This window comes from Odontesthes bonariensis, chromosome 14, assembly GCF_027942865.1.
Source record: "Odontesthes bonariensis isolate fOdoBon6 chromosome 14, fOdoBon6.hap1, whole genome shotgun sequence".
Classification (NCBI taxonomy): Eukaryota; Metazoa; Chordata; class Actinopteri; order Atheriniformes; family Atherinopsidae; genus Odontesthes; species Odontesthes bonariensis.
The window spans coordinates 9,473,833-9,496,236 of record NC_134519.1 but is presented as its reverse complement, the minus strand read 5'-3'; the positions used below and the strand labels follow the sequence as shown (position 1 = coordinate 9,496,236).

General features: G+C 41.5%; 1 protein-coding gene across 2 annotated transcripts in view; it reads left to right on the top strand.

The window, feature by feature from the left end:
- Window positions 1-22,404, top strand: part of LOC142398671 (contactin-associated protein-like 4) — a 181,028-nt gene that overhangs the window by 36,177 nt on the left and 122,447 nt on the right. For both annotated transcript variants that reach the window (XM_075482766.1, XM_075482767.1), the window contains exon 2: window positions 14,351-14,461. In XM_075482766.1, coding sequence (XP_075338881.1) covers window positions 14,351-14,461 — 111 coding nt within the window. The remainder of the gene's footprint in view (window positions 1-14,350; window positions 14,462-22,404) is intronic.

Sequence of the window (22,404 nt, the reverse complement as noted above, 5' to 3'; positions counted from 1 at the left end):
TGGCTCTTTGAACCACCGAGCATAAATCTAATTAGCAGAGCTGGTTTGTTGCCAGATTGGTGGCTGTGCTTCATTTCAGCTTCTCTTCGCAGAATTGCTTTTATTCCTCTGAAATTCAAGTAAACAGTCCAACTTCTGCAAATTCTTGTGTCATTTCCATTATAAAGGCAGAGCTGTTAGCTAGCTAGTTGTTAGTCCAAGAATAATACATCAAAAACGCTTATTCGTGACGTTTAAAGGGATAGTTCGCCTCTTTTGACATGAAGCTGCATGACATCCCATACTAACAAACCTCTCATCCCATACCTCACAATCGCTTGGTGCTATTTTCTCTCCCTTCGTATCACTGCGTGCTGTGTAGACCGTGCAGACCGAAGTGCAGACCGTAACAGGTGCGGCTGTCGGCAGGCGGCAGCATGCAGTGATACGAAGGGAGAGAAAATAGCACCAAGCGATTGTGAGGTCTGACTTTTTCTTGGAGAACGATTTTGTGATGCAAATGTATTACTCTGTTGAACGCATATTGTTTTGAGAAGCAAAACGCTTTATTTTTTAAACCTCAGCCAACTAGCCGGACTACCTTCGTCAACACCAAAACGAGGCTGGAACTCGGCTCACAGGACGCAGCAGGGGGTAAGAACATGTTCATAATGATGTTGGTAGTATGGGATGTCATACAGCTTCATGTCAAAAGAGGCGAACTATCCCTTTAAGTGTTGGGGGTGGGGTTTGCTTGAGTAAAACTTGAATATTTATAAAAAAGACTGTTTAACAAGCCAACTCTGCTTCTATAAAACTATTTTATTCTGACTTTAAAGCAAGATAAATATGCAGATGAATTAAGAATACCTTTGTTTGGCTCTTTGAAAGCCCCGAAGCTCACAGCTGATCCGGTGTCTGTGGAAGCAGGTGCCTTTGCTGAATGTTTGCAGGTGTGATCAAAGTCATTTGAAGAAACCGTAGATGTGTCTGACCAACAGGGGAGCATTCAAACCCCCCTGTTCCTGATTCATAACACAATGACACCCAGCGGAGCCTTTGCTGTATTTGTATAGATGAGGTTGTGGGTTTCCAGCTGGGATTTGCCCGTTTGGGGACAAAATTTAAAAAGTTGATGATAGATAAAAGCCTCAGGAGGGTAATTCTCCATAGATTGAAGCAGGGACATTTATGTTGGTCTGTCTCTGCTGATCAGAGGTGGGTAAAGCAGCCAAAAATTGTACTCAAGTAAAAGTACTGTTACTTCAGAATAATATGACTCAAGTAAAAGTAAAAAGTAGTCATCCAAATAATTACTTGAGTAAGAGTAAAAAAGTGCTTGGTGAAAAAACTACTCAAGTACTGAGTAACTGTTGAGTAACGTCTAATTTATTTGTTAACACAAGCGTTCAATCAGACAGACAAAAATACTAAATAATCATCTTTAGGCAAATTAGAGTTCATCCAATTGCTAAAATAAATTAAAATTAATTCATTCATTACAAAATAGCTTAAATTAAAATAATCCAGGTAAATTCAAGAACTTCAATAAAAAATAAAAGAGACTTAGGAAATGTTTAAAACATATGTAACCTAAAAAACAAACACTCACCTATCCATGGGGGAAAAAAAGCTAATTTAGGAAACTTACCGCTACATGTTTCCTCAAGTTAGATGTTGAGTTTCTGTTTGTTTTGGTTGACACAGAAGACACATAATGTAGCTGCTGTTTCTCACTCTTTGTAAGGTAAACATGCTTTCAGTATGAGGCCTCGTCTGCGTCTTCATTTCCCACCGTTGGTTCTGACATTTTTCATCTGTTTCTTTGTTTGTTTGATACGACTGCTAATGCTAAAGCTAACACGTCCCCACGCTGAGATTGAGTACGGTCACGTGACCAGACTGCACGGCTGTGTCTGATTGGTGGAACACAGTCAGGTGGTAGAGCCTTTGGTGGAAGTCTCTCTCTCTGTCAGAATAAAACATTAAAATGAGGCGTACGCGGGGGGATAAAAATAATGAGGCGTAGAATACCAAAGAGGTAAGAAGAAAAGTAACCAGCTCATTGTAGCCTAATGTAGCGGAGTAAGAGGACAGTTTCTGCTGCACACATCTACTCAAGTAAAAGTAAAAAGTATAGAGATTTAAAACTACTCCTAGAAGTATATTTTTTTCAAAAACTTACTCAAGTAAATGTAACTGTTACTACCCACCGCTGCTGCTGATGCATCCTCTCAGCCAGCTATCGGGGTATTTTCTCTCAGCATCAGAGACTGCTGTGGATGGTGTTTCCCTGGTTCAGCAGAGGTACTACAGGCTTTAACGTAATGGTAGATGCCCTGTGAATGAGAATGTGTTTTCATTTCCTGGTTCTAACTGTTTCTATGTCCTAACACCTCTGGGATGCACCAAACCTGGATATTTTTATCATAATAAATGAAAGTTATGTTCTCTTCAAACTGTCTGCAATCCAGTAATTCCAGATGAGTATTTTTTTTTCTTTAGCAGAAATCCTCCACGACTTCCTGTTCGAGTAGACAACAACTCTAACATCGGCCCAAACAACCGGGTTTATTAAGCAACTTGGATAGCAAAGAATGCTGCGTCTGGCCTCACATTTCAATATAGGCTTTATTTTGTTGGCTGCTGACCGTTTAGAGAGGCGCTACGCTGCCCTGGCATCCAATTTGCATAAAAATAGCTTGTAGTATAAGCTCCTCTGGTGGTGCAATGCAGAGTTTTCAATTTTATGAATCTCCAGTGTCCAATTCAGCGTTTCCTTTTGAAATAGATTAGATTTGCAGAGGTGCTTGGGTGATGTGGAAAGTCTTGTTTTGTGTATTTCATTTGAATAGCAGAAGAAAATTCCATTTTGTGCCTTTTTTCTTCTCCTCTGCCCTCAATGAGAAAGACTCGTGTTGAATATATTAAAAGTAGAAATGTATAACTTAGTGCAGCCGTTGAATTAGTAGATATTTTATTCTACATAAATCTTCCTGGGGTCATTAGTGTGAGTGATTTAGCTGACAGCCTTCCCTTTAAATCTGCATATTTCCGGCGTTATGATTCACAGGCTGATTCGGGCTCTGCGGTGTTGGAAGTGACACCGTCGCGTCTCTGAGCTCGTTTCATCTCTGCCGGTTCCACCTGACAGTTTATGGATGAAGATGTTTCAGATACCTCAGTTACGTGGCTTGTTGCTGGTTTTGATCATATCGTTTAGTTGATGTCTGTCTCCCACACAGCCGCCCACGTCGCTGATCGTCAGTAAGGAGGACGACTGCATTCTGCTTTCAAAGCCAGTGGCAGATTGGTGCATATATGCATCGTTCAGAGTGGGATTTCTAACTGGATAAGTCTCGATGACCAGGAGGAATCCTCGTTTTTTTCCCGTGTGAATGCAGAGTTTGGGATGATGAACAAATATTCTTGTTACTTGCAGCCAGACAGGAGAAGAGCTGAGGATTTTAGGCTTTAAGCTGTTAGACTGACAGACTTTTATCTGGCCAGAGGTGTGTCTGCTCTCCAGAGAGGAAGACTGTCAGGAAAGAGGAGCGGGTCAGACTCGTACTGAGGTGTTACAACTGAACAAATTCTCCAGAGAAGAGACAAAACTGCACATCCCTCTGAATGTGTGAGAGAGAAACAACGGGGGGCTTTCAGACTATGCACAATTCTTATTAAACCTACATACTGGACTACAAAGAAAAGTGGATACTGGCTTTTGGAGGAGCTTAAGATATAATCCCTTCTCTTCATAATCAGAAAAATCCACAAATGTGAGTTCTGATTAGGGGCAGGCGGGTCAAACTGAACACATACTGAACAAACAGCTTATTGATTGGAGGATTTGGAAAATATAGTTCTTGGACTCTGGTAAATCTACTCAGAAAGCTCTATTTATGGTTGGTACACCCCCCTGTGTCTGCACTGGTCTGTCAGTGGCAGCCCTAAAGTTTTTAAGTGGTCTTTGAGCTTAATTGCTTTAATCGGCTGCGCTTTTTAAGGCGTGGATATGAGGCACGCCTGGTTGGGCTTGCTGGGGATTTCACCACACACAGCGCTGTAGCTTACAATTGCACTGCATACCCTAGATTTTATTATAATAAAGCCCTCATGTTTTGGCCATTTGTTGATGGCTGTGGCTTGGTTTAAGAGTGGGAGCTTCCAGTTGAAAGATTGGATCAAATCAAAGTGTTCTTGGGCACACGCTGACCCCCACGTTTCCAACCACTTGCCCATTGTCGTGCGTGATTGTAGAGTGCATATCTATGATGAGAAGGGCTGGATGTTATCTCTCGTCTCCAATAACAACGGTGCGTCAGCAGTATTCATGACTGATTCTGCATGTACAGCAATGATAAACGATCTGTACTCTGTATTCAAACAATTAGCATCAAATGTCGCAGCTGTCACAGAAAAATAAATCGATCGATCTGTGAACCTGGCTCAACTTTTTTCCATTGTTCGTCCTCTATAAGTAGAAATCAAGTCTTTATTACTGCAGTATTGGTTTTGACGGGGAAGTATCACACAGGACTGGTTTATGAAAGCATGTTTCCTGTCAAACCCTCAATGTTTAACTCTTATTTTTGCTTTTACTTGCTGTTTAGTTTAATCTAAAACAGAGATACTCACTATTGTTTTCACAAGAGCCACATTGGCAGAGCAAAATCAAGGGAAGAGACACTTTTACGACAACATACTAAAGTCCCCTTTTGCAAATATGCATTTCTACATATAAAACATCCCACAAAAAAAGGAACAACACAGCCAATACATTTTCAATTCAGACCACATTTACCTTAATACTGGGATGAGTTGAAGCTGGCCTGCATGTCCTTGACTTTCTTCATGTTGTATTTGTAGTTTTTTGTTGTATCATAGTGAGACATTCAGGATGAGCATGGTTTTTGTGCTGGTTTTTGCCCTTTTTTATTAAAAACCGATCCATTGTGCCTGCATCTCGCGCTGGCTAAAGGAGCTAGCGTGCACTGCAGTCAATGTGACGGTGGTTTAAGCGGGCTGCGTTGCCAGGTTTAACAGAGCCCCCTTTAGGAAACACCATTATGACTTAATTAATACTTAATAAAAATACTTAATACTGTGCAGTACTCGCTGTATGTTATTTGAAAAAAATTATTATTACCATATTGTTATACGCTACTATGCGAGTGCGAGCCACCAATTAAAGGAAAACGCCAGAAAGTTTCAAATTTACTATTTTCCCTGGTACATGTTCCCCAAAATCGATTTCTCACCTTATTTACATTTGTCAGCCCGAGAGAGTAACATTCGCGAATGTTTGAAATTCAAGTTATACCGCTCTGGCTCTCCCTCCCTAGCGCCGCCATGTTCACTCAACATTACGTCAGAAATGCAAACATTTTTTCAACAGCAATGGAAGACACTTACGAACTGTCTTGGTCTGACTCGGACCCGGAGATAGAATGCGAAGTTTCGCCTGAGTCCGAGTCAGATCATGATCAGCCTCTCGATCCAAGTTATGTTAGCTTATAGCCATCAGCCGAGATGGTCGGATAAGGCTAAAAATAAGGATGGACAAGTGGCTGTCGCAGCAGCCGCGACACCGCCGCCAAATGCTAACGACTCACCGGTTGTATCCACGAGGCGTGAGGCGTTTCCGGACCCCATACCCAACCTTGTGTACTGTTTCCAGGCCTACCGGCAGGTGACCTACTTTCTCCATGGGAGACTTGGGAAGCGCTTCTGAAGAGTGATTCCCTCCTGTGCGGTGTGGGCGATCAGGGATAAATATGAGTCGCAGGACGGGACCTACAAGGGTTTCCTTCACGCCGACGAGGCAGTTGTAGACTATCACTACAGATATATGTGAACATACATGTTGAAATAAAAATAATTTCTAATTCTACTATATACAGGTAGTATTCAATCATTGTGTATTTCCAAGTTACATTCTACACTTTGTTAGAGCACACTCCCGCCACACAAGTAGAATTTTATTTCCGCTGCACAAGTAGAATTGCATTTCTGACGTAAAATATGCCCGGATGTGGCTGAACATGGCTGCGCCCATGGCCAGAAGTGAAAAAATCTGGGAGCGCAAGGTTATGGGTTGAATAATGTAAAACAGTGTGAGAAATCGATTTTGGGGGACAGGTGTCAGCGAAAATAGGAAAATTGAAATTTTCCGACGTTTTCCTTTAAAGCTTGAGGAGCCGCGTAATGAGGATCTCTGATCTTAACCAACTGGCTCACTTCAGGCATCAATAACTACGTAGTTACTTAGTAAATACGTTAGTTTTTAGGACATCGTGGCTCATTTTAGGATAGAAACTCTGAAAAGATACAAGGATTGTTCAGGCACCAAGTTTGAGTTGTTTTACTCAGCCTTTTGTTTACTTCTCAGCTTTTTATTATCAAGAAAACAAAGTGTGCTGTTGAGCTAAAGAAATGCAACATTCAGAGCATCTCTATATGTTGTGTTTAATACTTTCTGTCTTTGTGTACAGCCAGCCTGGGAGGAGCAGGCTGGAACCTCTGTGGGTCAACCTGAAGGCAGGAGTTGTGTGGATTAGTAAAATGAGCATTGACGTTTTCTGCTTGAGGGGGATTGTTAGTGCTTTGGAGCAAAAACAGCCATTGCAGGAGCTTCATTATCCTGCTTCCTGCTACGTGCTCTGCGCAGATAAACGAGCCGGCTGGCGTTCATACTGAGAAGCACTGAATTCTGGGTGTTGCCGGGATTATAGGGCTCTGAAGCGCAGGACCTTCTGTTCACTGCTGTTTGCTGGGGTGATGGATGGAGCTCATCAATATTCAGGGGTTCTTACTCAGTGTTGGACTCTGCGGTTATTTTTCTGTTATTCATTGAAGAAGTCAGCAGAAAGATAAACTTGGCACCGTATGAGCTGATGAATTGTCAGGAGGCTGAGTGACGGATGTCCAGGTGGATATCTGACTGAACTGAAAAGATATTTTCTCATCAATCAAATGCCAATATGAGGTTTTTCTTATCCTGCTGGTGAAGTCTTAGCTTCACCAGCAGCAGAAACTGGCTTTTTCTTTCGTTTCGTGGGTGAAGATCATCATATCTGAAGTCATTTTCCCAGAATAACATCATTCCCTTCTTACCAAAGTGTTCAATAAAAGGAAAAAACGTCATTACAAACTTGCTAAGCTGAAAATAGTGCAAAGATAAAATGTCAACAGATATTTTAAAGTTAATTTCAGAATTTATACCAGCAATATGTTTAAATAATTAGATTTAAAGTTGTGTAATGCTGAAAAAAACATCTGCTGGAACATCTCACACCTAAGTGGGTTATTTGGTAGCTGATCAACAAGTTTACTGGGTATAAAAAAAAAAGAGAGAAGCTGAGTTTTTCAGGAGGTTAACAACTCTGAAGGAGAAAGTAACAAAAAATTTCAACAATTTAGCTTTTAACAGCCAAAAAACATTGATGGCTTAGACAAATATTTGCTATATCCACGAATTTAAATTCAAACCACACAACATGAAGGAAAAAACATATAAATGAGCTCCACTGCCACTACATTGGGGCATATTACCATCTTTGGTAAAAAAACTTATTTTTTCAACGTGAGATATTTCACTGCCCTCACCCTCAAAACCAGAATCACTGCTGCTTGTGTGAATGTTCTGCTCTGTTTGCTCCACAATCTGAGAGCAATAAGTGAAAATATGAGAGCAAAAGTCATAAGAGCGAACAGAGGAAGCATGAGTATGAGGGAAAAAACTCCAGAGCAGCAAGTTCAGAGCAGTGAATCTGAGAATCTGAATTCAACTCCTGCCTTAGCAATTCATTGAGAATCTGAATCAGATTCTCAATGAATCTGAGAGCAGAAATATTGGCACAGTAGAAGGAACTTTGAGGAGGAACAAGGTATCCAAACGCCTCATCAAACATGGCGATATGACCCAGTACGTCTTTCTTTAAGCCCGTCTAATTTAAGATGGACTGAGGTAAAGTAGAAACACTGTGACCCTGAGATGGACCCATCCAGGGTGCACCCTGCCTTTAGCCCACTGACAGCTGGGATGGGCTCCAGCACTCTGGCGACCCTGAATAGGATTCAGGGGGATAGAAAACAGACGGATGAATGGTTTGGTGCATAAAAATCTGGAATCATGGCCATTCGGCATGTTATCGGTTCAATATCCAACATCTATGATGGTGCTCAGGCAGCATGAGTACCTAATTATGAAGTAAACTTACTGTAAAGGCACCAATACTGCTGAACAATATAGATTTAAGAGCATCCTATACTTCGCTTCAGATTACATATTTTTCTGGGAAGATTTTGATTTATGTACATATTTATTTATTTTATTTTTTAGGGCTGGGCAAGTTAACTCGTTATTATCGAGTTAACTCGTCGATTATTTAACGCCGATAAATATTTTATCGCACATTAATGCAGGTTTTTTATTTTTTTTAAATTTAATTAAATTTTTTAGGGCTTTTGTGCCTTTAATGGATAGGAAAGTTCAGAGAGACAGGAAGCAGAGAGAGAGGGAATGACATGCAGCACAGGGCTGTCCGATGTGGGACTCGAACCGGGGCCAGCTGCAGCGAAGACTATAGCCTCTGTACATGGGGCGCCTGCTCAACCCACTACACCACCGACCACCCCTGTTTTATTATTTATTTTATTATTGTAAAAGTCTGTTGCTCACAGGCTTTTATTTTGTAAAAGTCTGCTGCTGTCTGCTGCGGAACCGGAAAAGAAAGTAATCGGCGGATCCACCAAACATGGAGAAGGGTACGGAACTTTTACTCGGCCATTTTCATTTTAAAGTTCTTCCAGACGGCGGAGTCGACAGAACCAAAGTCATCTGTAAACACTGCCAAGTTAAATTGTCTTCTCAGCGTAGTAGTTCCAGTCTAAAATATCACTTAAAGGCAAAACACACAACTGATAGCAGCAAGTCATTCAAGGAAACAGACAGTGGAGCGAGGCTTCTACATAAAAACTACAGAAAGATGCTGATGTTAAAAGTGTGTTTGCACAACAAATGTTATGGCACTTTCATTCATATGGCAGCACATTTAAAATAAAACTAAATGCTAAAAGCTATTCACTACTTTTGAATTAATTTTGGGATTTTGCGTACAAATGCGATTAATCGTGATTTATCAGGGAAATCATGTGATTAATTAGATTAAAAATTTTAATCGTTGCCCACTCCTAGTTATTTTAAATATTTTTTGGGGCTTTTATGCCTTTAATGGACAGGACAGTTGAAGAGAGACAGGAAGCAGAGAGAGGGGGAATGACATGCAGCAAAGGGCCGTCCGATGCAGGACTTGAACCGGGGGCCAGCTGCTGTGAGGACCGTAGCCACATAGTTAAAATTCCAGGTGCTTGACTGACCTGTTTGCAGTTCAAATGACATCAAGAACTAAAACAAGTTGTCTCTTTAGGTGCCAAATGTGATGTTAGAGGAACAGCTGATGCCTGTTTGTAGGTTTATCACTGCCTCACAGAGATAAACATGCAAGTTATTTAAGAACGTGTTTGACATCAACTTACGAGCGAGCGTTTTTTATTTTGTTCTTTTTGTCGCAATGTTGTAAAATGTTTTGCTAGCTGCAACCTGGCATCTTCAGAAGTAAATGTCAGGAGAAAAGTGTGCCGTCAGATGGTGAGGCTGACGCAGGGAGGCAGCATCTTAATATTCAGAAAGGCTGGAGATGCAACACAGCCAGGGTCAGTGTTGAGGTTCACTGGCTTCAGAGGCCGGCAGGTATTCGACGTTCACTTCCATTCTCCTCTGAGTTGTCTGTTTGTGCTCCGCCGGTCACACCGTCGGGGACGCCGGCTCTTAAATGCCAACGCTCTGCGGAGGAAAACTGTCCGGGTGTTTTTAACTCCGCTGCCCTCTCTGTGTCCGAGTGTTACCTCAGCGAGGTCGAACTCTCACTGCACATTTTCTCCTCAGGGATTACAGCTCTCTACATAACAGAGCGGCCCCTCTAATTTCGCCCATTCAGTCTACTGTAATTCACCTGCTTTTAACACCAAAAGCTCAGCAACCACCCACAGAAAGTGTCTGTCAGGGCACAGCCTGCATCAAGAGGAGCTTCAGATTCAGAGAACTGGGATGATTGTGAAGTAGCTGGATGGCATTTAAAACAGGGGAAATAATCTTGAAAGCACTCTTTTATGAAGTCATCATAAGTTTTGACAATAAAGAGCAGTTTGACTTTTATACAGCAGAATGATTAATGATAACTGGTGTGTCTTAGATAGACTTCAGACTCTAAGACCAGATTAGCAGTCAAGGAAAAACTCATGAGATGTATAATGTCAATGGTTTAAAGTTGTAGGCGTTACATCTGCTGCTACCTCGAACATCTACTAAAAAAAAAGGACTGCAGCGCTGGATGATGTACTGATTGATGCCACATCAAACCCAAACAAATTACTCTCCTCCTCCTTAAGATTTCCTTGTTTGCCCTCATAGATACTAAAGATAATATTTAGAATTTAATTTTATGGATAAACAACACAGATTCATCGAGTTAGCTGCCTTTTCTCGGCTTGTAGGACTCATAGGTCAGCATTAAAGGGATAGTTCGCCTCTTTTGACGAACTATCAAAAGATGCATGACATCCCATATTAGCAATATCATTTATGAACATGTTCTTACCCCCTGCTGCGTCCTGTGAGCTTAGTTCCAGCCTCGTTTTGGCGTTGACGAAGGTAGTCCGGCTTGTTGGCTGGGTCACAAAAATAAAGTGTCTTGCTTCTCAAAACAATATGCGTTCAAAAGAGTAATACATTTGCATCACAAAATCGTTCTCCAGAAAAAGTCAGACCTCACAATCGCTTGGCGCTATTTTCGCCTCCCTTCGTATCAATGCGTTCAGCCGCCTAGCGACAGCCGCACCTGTTACGGTGTTTGCTGCTCAGTCTGCACCTCGGTCTGCACAGCACGCAGTGATACAAAGGGAGAGAAAATAGCTCCAAGCGATTGTGAGGTCTGTTGCCTGTGGTATGAAATATAAATAAAGATTGATTGGTTGACTGATTGATTGATTGATTGATTGATTGATTGATTGATTGATTGATTGATAAAGGATATTGCTAATATGGGATGTCATACAGCTACATGTCAAAAGAGGCGAACTATCCCTTTAAGTTTCTCATCAAACAAAAACTGGTCAGCAACAATGACTGGACTAAAAAATGTCCAGTGTCTGGCAACAGATTAGTATGTGTGTCTAATGCCTTTGACATTGGCACCAATAACTAGAAAATTTCTGAAGAAATTTTGATGGGTGCCAATCTACTGCCCTCCCCATCAACAAACCCTTTAGTTCAGTGAAAGTTGAGAGTCTCCTGTCACATATAAACTTTGAATGATGTCTCTGTGATGCTGTATGGCTGAGTTATGAGGCCTCCTAAATGGGGCTGTTTTTGGCATTTTTGGCTTGTTAAGTGCTTTTCAATCGATTTACTGAAAATGCTCTTGAGCAAAAGTCCTCCAGAAAACCTGGAGAACTATTTCTAAAGAGCATTTTAAAAGATTAGAAGAATGTCTGGCTGTTTGGAAGTCAAATATAAAGAAATTAGCTACTGTTTTCAGTCTGTATTTAACTCTCAGTGAGTAACCAACGCTTTGGGTAAATATCATCACAACTTCCGCCTTAAAGTGGCTCTGTTAATGTAGTGGGAGTCCACTCTGCCAAATAGAAATATCAGCGACTGGTTGATGTTAAGAGGCAGATGAATACTTGTGGTGTTGAGATGAAGTGCGCTGATGTTGACAGAGTAATCGAAGCCAAAGCCTTGTTGACAGAGTTGTGGGCTCAGATCTTTCTGCAGCGTGAATCATAGTAATTGGCTCTCGTCTCAGTGGTGGAGAACAACAACATAAACAGATAGACTTTAAATGGAGGCAGCGGTAGTTTGACTTCAGCTCAGAATGGAGGAAAACTGAATATTGATGCGTCTGATGTTCATAAATCTGCAGGATGCGTTTAAACTGCATCTCATTCCTACTGTGGGTCTTTGGTTTATTACATCATCCGTTCGTGTTGTGTAGCTTTTTTTCATGGAGTTTCTGTGCGATAGAAGGAGAAATTAAAGGGAGCGTAATTAGCATAAATGATCACATCATGCAACGGGACATATTTATCGCAGCCGGTCATCTTTAAACCAAATGTGTAAAGATTTCCTCCGACGGCGCTGATTCGTCTCCATCAGCCTGTAATGAGTCAGTCGGGACGCCGTTCACATCCACAACACCACCCGATCGCAGCCTTAATTCATCCATCGAAGCACAATTACGCCACTCACTCATCCAACTGGACATCATTACCCGCTCATTCATCTAATATGGTGCTGTTACAGCAGAAAAACCGCTGTCCACCTGGGGAACATTAAACCTTAAACCTGCCTCAGAATGATTACGTCCCCCTCTGCCTCTCATTTTGTAATATTCACAGCCAACAGTTTTATATCATTAATACCTCTTTATGGCTTTATAATGAGACTTTGACAGCCTGTCTGATTAGCCTTCCTTTTTTTCTAAGCTGATCATTTTGAAATGTAAGGCATGAAACGGTTTTTCACCTCGGCGAGGAGATGGAGGGGAATCTATCTCCAGCTCTTTCAGACATCATGACATCACTGCGCTTTGTGCTGTTGAACTCGTTCTTCTGAACCAATTCGCTGTGTTTTCACTCTGCAGAAGAGTTTTGAGGATTCTATCCAACGTAATTGAGCTACAGAAATATTTATATCCATGCAAGAGAAGAAATTTCTGCATGACGCTAGCGGCCTGTTGTCCTTATTTGACTTTAAACCTGAGAGTTTAAGAGTTTCATAACAGAAAGGCTTTGCTTTTGCTCATAAGTAAGACAGTGTGCACTATAATCTCACTGTTGTTTTCACGACTTATTATAGCTTGAAAAAAACGCCCCAAATTTTGTCCCGTTGTCGGATGCATTGTTTCTTTCTACACGTATAGAAAAATTTAACTTTTTTATGAGCCCAATTTGTTTTACCAAATTATTATAAAGATGAGGCTCTAAATATGGTTCCCACCTTTTTATATAATGTCTTAGAAGTGGAGCTGCCTGAATGAGCAGAGGAATTAATTTAAAGAGGTCCCAACTGCACATTAAATGATCCTATAAATACCCAAATGCACATTTAAAGGGATAGTTCGCCTCTTTTGACATGAAGCTGTATGACATCCCATATTAGCAATATCATTTATGAACATTTTCTTACCCCCTGCTGCTTCCTGTGAGCCGAGTTCCAGCCTCGTTTTGGCTGTAGTTCGGGACGAGGAGAAGCCACCTGCCAATCAGAAGGTCGGGGATTCGACTCCAGGCTTCTCCAGGCCACATGTCAAAGTGTCCTTGGGGAAGACACTGAACCCCATGTTGCCTACCGATAGTGTGAAAGCACTTTGAGTGGTCAGATTGATACAAGTACCGTCCATTTACCGTTTAAGTTCTATGGTAAATCAACCTTTTGATCCTATTGGGCTTTTCAGTCCCTTGACGAGTCACACTCCTAAACACCTAATAAACCTAATATTTATCTCTTCCATACTTTTCAGAGGGACAGCCAACATGCTGAACATAAGGAATGAATCGATCTGATGACCCAATAGGGACATTTATAGATTTAATAATCAGGGAACTTGTCTGTTGGAGACTAAAAGCACTTTAATGCCCTTCCTCCGTTGATTCACTTCTTGGACCGGGTGGCAACATTAATGCAGGATTACATGTGCAGTTTGTAGTTTAAACCTATCAGCAGAACTCCTGTGACACTTGTTTTTTCATTTGTCATTTTGTGTCATTGTTTGGTTAGGTTAGGATACCAAATCTATTTAGCTGGTTGATTTAAAAAGTCTTGATTTGGAATGAATTTCACTTTTTGAAGGCATTAAAGGATTTAGGAACGTTTCCCTTCTGCAACAAGCTCAACAGCTCTCATAGGAGGAATGTTGCCTGTAACATTTGGCAGCGATCACTGCTCTTGAACATATTGAGCACCTTTTCAAAGTCACTTTTCAACATTCAATCAGACAACTAATCTTCACCAAGTGTCTGTTTGGAAACTTACTTACTTAAGATTTTTAAAGCCGTTTTCAGCTGTTTTCATTGGCTGAATGATACAATGAACAAACTGGATATTATATGTCACGTTTTTGGGGTGCATTTTTATTAATGAGATAATAAAAAAGAAGAATTGTAAAGACAATGTTATTGTTTGAATTGTAAGAAATAATCTCCTGCTACTGCAGAAGGTTAAAAAGCGACCCCTAAAATGAACGTTATGAGAGCTATATGCAGCTGTCGTGATGGTGTTTGTTTCTGCTTTGTTATTGTTTGACAGATGTGTGTGACAGCACGCTGGTGTCCAGCCTGCCGCCATCATCCTTCAGAAGCTCCTCCCAGCTGTCCAGCAGCCATGCGCCAGGTTTCGCCAAACTCAACAGGAGAGACGGTGAGGAAGAGTTTCTACTGCTGACATTGATGCATTTAGACTTGATGCTGCTGCATTTGATCACTCTGTAACAACCAACACTGACTGTAACTACACAACTTACCCCTAAGTTATGTTTCATATATGGTTCCTGTCCACGTTTAGCCTTTACATTTGAGATATCCGAGCATTGTTAGCTCACAAAGCATTCTTAATTGATAGGAAATAGCAAGGTGCGTATGTTAGCAGTAGCTAGCTACCATTAGCTAGCAATAGCACACTCCATTAGCACCAGACCAGCTTCTGTACTCTACACAACAAGTTTGTTGTACACTATTGAGTCAATGAAGGATTTCTATTGACGTTTCAAAGATCCCACTACATAGTCCTCTATGTGGTAAACAACTGTACAGAACACAGCCTTATAAGTAACTTACAGCTAACTAATTTAGCATGTAGAGGATCACAATACCTTCTGTGACCAGGTATAATCAAACGGGGACCAAGCAATAGATCCTTGGCCGTGGCTTAAGGAAGAGCGTGGTTCCCTCACTCCTCCGTGAGTCAAACTGGTGTTAGGTTCGCTGGTGTTTGGTTCGCTGGTGTTTGGTTCTCTGGTGTTTCGTTCACTGGTGTTTGGTTCATTGGTTCACTAGAGTTTGGTTCACTGGTGTTTGGTTCACTGGTTCACTGGTTCACTGGTTCACTGGTGTTTGGTTCATTGGTTCACTGGTGTTTGCTTCACTGGTTCACTGGTGTTTGGTTCACTGGTTCACTGGTGTTTGGTTCATTGGTTCACTGGTGTTTGCTTCACTGGTTCACTGGTGTTTGGTTCATTGGTTCACTGGTGTTTGGTTCAGTGGGTCACTGGTGTTTGGTTCATTGGTTCAGTGGTGTTTGGTTAATTGGTTCACTGGTGTTTGGTTCATTAGTTCACTGGTGTTTGGTTCACTGGAGTTTGGTTCACTGGTGTTTGGTTCACTGGTTCTCTGGTGTTTGGTTCATTGGTTCACTAGAGTTTGGTTCACTGGTGTTTGGTTCACTGGTTCACTGGTTCACTGGTGTTTGGTTCATTGGTTCACTGGTGTTTGCTTCACTGGTTCACTGGTGTTTGGTTCATTGGTTCACTGGTGTTTGCTTCACTGGTTCACTGGTGTTTGGTTCATTGGTTCACTGGTGTTTGGTTCAGTGGGTCACTGGTGTTTGGTTCATTGGTTCAGTGGTGTTTGGTTAATTGGTTCACTGGTGTTTGGTTCATTAGTTCACTGGTGTTTGGTTCACTGGAGTTTGGTTCACTGGTGTTTGGTTCACTGGTTCTCTGGTGTTTGGTTCATTGGTTCACTGGTGTTTGGTTCAGTGGGTCACTGGTGTTTGGTTCATTGGTTCAGTGGTGTTTGGTTAATTGGTTCACTGGTGTTTGGTTCATTGGTTCACTGGTGTTTGCTTCACTGGTTCACTGGTGTTTGGTTCATTGGTTCACTGGTGTTTGGTTCAGTGGGTCACTGGTGTTTGGTTCATTGGTTCAGTGGTGTTTGGTTAATTGGTTCACTGGTGTTTGGTTCATTAGTTCACTGGTGTTTGGTTCACTGGAGTTTGGTTCTCTGGTGTTTGGTTCATTGGTTCACTGGTGTTTGGTTCACTGGTTCACTGGTGTTTGGTTCATTGGTTCACTGGTGTTTGGTTCAGTGGTTCACTGGTGTTTGGTTCATTGGTTCACTGGTGTTTGGTTCATTGGTTCACTGGTGTTTGGTTCACTGGTGTTTGGTTCTCTGGTGTTTGGATCATTGGTTCACTGGTGTTTGGTTCACTGGAGTTTGGTTCACTGGTGTTTGGTTCACTGGTGTTTGGTTCACTGGTGTTTGGTTAATTGGTTCACTGGTGTTTGGTTCACTGGAGTTTGGTTCACTGGTGTTTGGTTCACTGGTTCACTGGTGTTTGGTTCTCTGGTGTTTGGTTCACTGGTGTTTGGTTCATTGGTTCACTGGTGTTTGGTTCACTGGAGTTTGGTTCACTGGTGTTTGGTTCACTGGTGTTTAGTTCATTGGTTCACTGGTGTTTGCTTCACTGGTTCACTGGTGTTTGGTTCATTGGTTCACTGGTGTTTGGTTCACTGGTTCACTGGTTCACTGGTGTTTGGTTCATTGGTTCACTGGTGTTTGGTTCAGTGGTTCACTGGTGTTTGGTTCATTGGTTCACTGGTGTTTGGTACATTGGTTCACTGGTGTTTGGTTCACTGGAGTTTGGTTCACTGGTGTTTTATTATAGAGATCAGTTGTTGTTGTATGCTGTCAGTACAGTTATACAGAGAAGTGTGTTATGAGTGTTTATGTGAATGCTTGAATGAGAAACGCATCTTAAAGAGCTTTGTGGAACTTTGTAAAGCTTAAACAGGTGTAATGGGGGCTGTTTGTATCTGAGATATGTATTTGAAGGATACATGTGAATGGTGTTTGTCAGTCCAGCATGAAACCCAGAGGGCGACAGGAATGCTGATGTGAGGCTTTGACAAATTGAAACATTGGGGTTTCGCCGACTTATCTTAACATCAAAGCCCAGAATCTGCTGAAAGGATGAGGCGGATTTAATCTGGGTCTGATTAATTTTCACCACCTTTGAAACTTAAAGGTGGAAAGTGGAATGAACAGAGCCTCAGTCCTCAGGTAGTTGAGCCTTTCAGAAAACACACGAGCCTTTCGGACCTTCGGTTAGTGCAATGTATACAATACATCCAAGGACAAAGAATCCATTGTTTTATAAATTGAATTTTAAATCATGTTTCTTTTAAGCTGAATTTAATTTCTGTTGGTATTAAGAAGTGGGCTGAAGCTTCAGTGACACTTCATGTAGCTGTGGCAGAAACTGAAGGAGCACATTTTCATTGTTGCCCTTTGCTGACTCATGCTGGAGTAAAGCCACCCGGCTGTAATGGAGTTGACATTTCTTGGTCTCTCATTAACTGTTACAAGGAACAAGATGAGCCAAAGACATCACACTTTCTAAAATATATCACCGTGTGCAGTTCAAACTTAACCTTTGACTGTTTCTTAAATTCATTTTGAAGATTTTTTTTTTCTCTTTTCAACTCCCACTGGTTGTTTGATAGCTCAGAATATCTGTGTTGACTTGAGTTTGGCTGGCTGCCATCACACGACGAGGCATCAAGAGATGAGTCTTTAAAAAAAGGACGGATTTTTGGACCTCTAAGAGCTGCGTCATAATCAAAGAGAAATCCATCAAAGCATAGCTTTAGTGACATCTCAAATAGGGGAAAGGCCATGTGATGCAACCCAGTTAGTATAACTAATGTTCTAACAATAAATTACTTCAGGCTTTAACTTTTTTCTAAAGATTAACAGCTGGAGTCACCTCTAAGTAGCTGTCAGTCTCACTTCAAAATGTATTATGGATGTGTGCACAGCTCAAATGTTCCAGTTTCACTATGAAGACTAAAAGACTGCAAATGACTTCATCTCCCGGGCTTCAAAATCACTCCATGTCCACATCTACCTTTTAATATCGGTGCATGCTGATCTCTTCTTTGCAGATTGTCACATGCCTATGTTTTGCCTTTCGTTAAACTCACTCAAAAGTGATACAGTGTGATTATAAGATGTTCCAAAATGAGTCACAGTCTTAGTTCTGCTGGACCTGAGTGCTGCCTTTGACACAGTTGACCATGCAACCTTATTACAGAGGTTAGAAGACTGGGTGGGAATCTCTGGTCGTGCTTTAAACTGGTTCAAGTCCTATCTGGAGGACAGGAAATATTTTGTTGAAATTGGTAACTGTGTCTCAGACCAAATGGCTGTGACCTGTGGGGTTCCCCAGGGGTCAATCCTGGGACCCGTATTTTTCAATCTGTACATGCTTCCACTAGGCCAGCTAATACGCAGCTATAATGTGTCCTACCACAACTATGCAGATGACACGCAGATCTACGTGTCACTTTTGGCAGGAGAACACGAGCCTGTAGATACATTGTGTCGCTGCATCGAACAGATCAGTGTGTGGATGCAAAACAATTTCCTCCAGCTAAACTCAGACAAAACTGAAATCATTGTCTGTGGCCAACAGAAACAAAGAGAAAGTGTTATCAGTCACCTTGAGACTCTCTCTCTAAAACCTAACTATCAAGTTAGAAATCTCGGGGTAATATTGGACTCAGACCTGAACTTTAACAGCCACATTAAATCAGTAACATCAGCAGCTTTTTACCATCTAAAAAACATTGCCAGAATCAAAGGAATAGTGTCTAAACCAGACTTAGAAAGACTGATCCATGCGTTTGTCTCCAGCAGGTTAGACTACTGTAACGGCCTGCTCACTGGGCCCTCTAAACGGGCTGTAAGACAGCTGCAGTACATCCAGAACGCTGCTGCTCGAGTCCTGACTAGAACCAGGAAATACGACCATATTAGTCCAGTGCTCAGGTCTCTGCACTGGCTTCCTGTCGCTCAGAGAATAGACTTTAAAACAGCTCTGCTTGTGTACAAGTCTCTTCATGGTCAAGCGCCAAAGTACATCTCTGACATGTTAGAGCCATATGAACCAACTCGGGCTCTGAGAACCTCAGGGAGGGGTCTCCTGCTGGTGCCCAGAGTCAGGACTAAACAAGGTGAGGCTGCGTTTCAGTTTTATCCCCCTAAAATCTGGAACAGTCTTCCAGAAGATGTAAGACAGGCCTCAACTCTGACAATGTTTAAATCCAGGCTGAAAACAGTTTTATTTAGCTGTGCATATGACACCTGAAAGTATTTTATCTGCACTCTTTGCTTTTTAATTAATTAATGATTATTTTAATGGGTTTTTAATTTCTTTATTTTATTTTTTTTATTTCTTTTTAATGATTTTATTGCCTTCTTGTGATTTTATGTAGCTGTGAAGCACTTTGAATTGCCCTGTGTATGAATTGTGCTCTATAAATAAAATTGCCTTGCCTTACCTTATGAGGAGGCAAGAGAAGGTGAGAAGTGCTCAGTTGCAGCTGGTTAGTGTTACAGTTTTGTGTAAAGGATTAAAACACATTGTTTAACTTGGATATTAATGAATACAGGGTTACATCTGGACAATTGCACCTGTTAACGTGCTCTCCTGCAGAGACTGGCCTGTCTGACCACCCTGAAAATTACAATAACTGATGTCCACAAAGCAAGAGAAGGCTGTGAAAACAGCACAGTCTGTTCGGGTACGTTTACTGTTGTGTTTTTGGTATTTTTTTGCCGTTTTTTGGTGTCATTTTGAAACTACAGTTTCCAAGATTGGTGAAGCTCTTGTTTAGGTAAGGAAGATTCCAGCAGTTGAACTTGGTGGGTGCGAGGCGTGGAAGGATACGGATGCAGATACTTCAACAACAAAACTGACTAAACTATGAAAACAAAACATGACTAAGACCAAACAAAACAAAGAACATGGCTTGGAATGGCTTCAAAACCGCATACTACATACTACATACTTCCATACTTCCATACTGCATACTCATCGATCAGACAGTATGCAGAGCGTTTACCCACAATGCATTTTGCTCCTGCCTGAGCCGAAATCAGCCAGCCTGAAGCTGATTTCGTTTAAGCTCTAAACTCTAAACTTTAGCAACATTTGAAACATTTTCAGGCGAGAAAGTAGTCGTTTAGATCCCCAACATGTTGAAAACCTGCCAAAATACCGGCTATTTATAATTTTGTTCCGACGAATTCAGCGCTACTAAAGCTAGCCGCAGTGAGCAACGCACTTCCGGTTATTTTCACAAAATAAAATACCCGTTGCCTTTTATCATAGGGAAAGCCATTACAATACAATTGGTGCTTTTGTTTTGAAAACAGGAAGTGAACCTACCCTCATTGTAGCTAGCTTGAAACAGCTCACGTTCCCTATTAGTGAGTGAAAGATTCAACACTTTGTGAATTCTGCTTCAGAGCGGACACTGAATGATCGAAAAAGCGACGTTGCTTTGAACAATTGGTAAGATTCCCAGCCCTGGAGACAGAGTTACCAGAGGTGCAGATGTAACTGGGTTAAGAAAAGCAGACAAAAGAACTGTGAAAGAGTAGATCATTTCATCCCAAAGTGCTGCAACAGGCAACGGACGATTTGTAAGATTTGCTTCGGGGTATGTGGCTGGATCTGAATCTAAATCTCTCTAACTGTGTGTAGCCGGCATTTAGAGTTCCTGGTGTAGTATCCTGCTGTTTGTTGAGGAAACTGATGAATAAATAAATGTTTCCTTCCCAGTTCTGAGCCAACTATCTGCCTTCAGCAGCTCTGAGAAGCAGATTCACTCTGGAATCAGAGTCTTGTAATACCACCTTAACAAGATATCTATAACACACATTTCAAACTTATTCCTGTTGATGTACATAGAAACTTATCTGGGGACTATATTTCATGCTACAGAGCATGAAGGTAAAGCCAATGTACCTTCTTTCTGTTCTAAGAGTTTACAGATCAGGGCACGATAGAGAATAATCTCATCCCTAGCAGGTCTTATAATTAAATTAATGAAACTTCAAATGAACAGCAACACATGACATGTCAAAAAAATCAAAAGCAATGTGTGAAAAACTAAGTGAACCCTTACTGCTTCCACAGGATTTAAGGTGGTAAGAAGCAGGCAGGTGCTGCTGATCAATGCACCTGATTAACTGATCATCAGTCAGTGTAAGCTCCTCTATTAAAGCTGAAGTTCTGTCAGTTTTCAGGTGTGTGTTAACACGATGCCAAGGAGGAAAGACATCAGCAATGATCTCAGAGAAGCAGCTGTTGCTGCCCATCGATCTGGGAAGGGTTATAAGGCCATTTCTAAACTATGTGGAGTCCATCATTCTACAGAGAGAAAGATTATTCACAAGTGGAAAACATTCAAAACACAAATCTGGTTTGATTCCAAAGAGATTGGACTGAAGGCAAGTTTCGGTGCAATCTGTTGGTTTCCTTAGCTGGGAAATTGTTTTTGAATTCTCATGCTCTATATGTCATGAACATGGGGTTTGGTGCCATGTTTTTAGTTTTGTGTTTTAGTTTCTCATGCTTTGGTGTTTAGTCTTTAGTTTTCTAGTCCATGTTTAGTTAAGTTTTGCCATTTGCTTTTCCCTCACTTCCCATGCCAGGTCATTGGCGCTATATAAATAAAACTGAATTGAATTGAAAAATCACTCGCCATCCTCGGCCTGTCTGACTCCGAGCCGCAGTTCTTTGCTCGGCTTTGCCTCCATGTGCTAACCTCACCTCAGCCTCGCATTAGCTTCTCTTTTCATTCCACAAGTTTCTCAAAAGTTCTCAGACTTTGACCCGATGTGGATCATCACAGTGGAGGTCTGAAGGAAGCGGGACACCGGAGCAGGATGGAAAAGCCTTTTAGGATAGATCGCTCAGCTTTAGTTTCCCCTTCCTCCCCTTCGCTTCTGATTAGGTCCTCTTTGTGTTGGCGTCTTCCCCTCCTCACTTTCTTCGGCCGAACTGTCCCTTTCTATCTTCTGCTCCTTCTGCATTGCGTGTCATTTTCCGCAGCACCAACTAATTCGGTCCGCTCTGCTGTCTCGCCGAATGTTAATAACAGTCTTCATGTTTAAACATTTTCCTTCTTCTGTGGGCGAAGCTGACAGTTATCAGTGGCGTGACTGCAATTATGCTGAAATGTGACTTGAAAAGAATTACAGTGTTACAGTAATCATTTTCCCAAAGAGAGCTGAAGGCAGAATTAAACTTTAATTGGAGGATGTAAATTGGGACTGTGTAGGAAAAGCCAACTAATCAGCTATTGATCATCATACTCAGTTATCCCCTGTGACCTCTAAGAAGTTCCACTTGTGTGTTGCACAACAGGAACGCTCTCTGCAGTGTTTCCAGGCAAATAAATTGGAATAAATTGCCTAAATTTACATATATAAATGCTGAATCTTTTGATGACTAAATACACTGGGCTGCCATGCATGATAAATGAGTAGAAAGTCCAGTCAGGAGTTATCTTC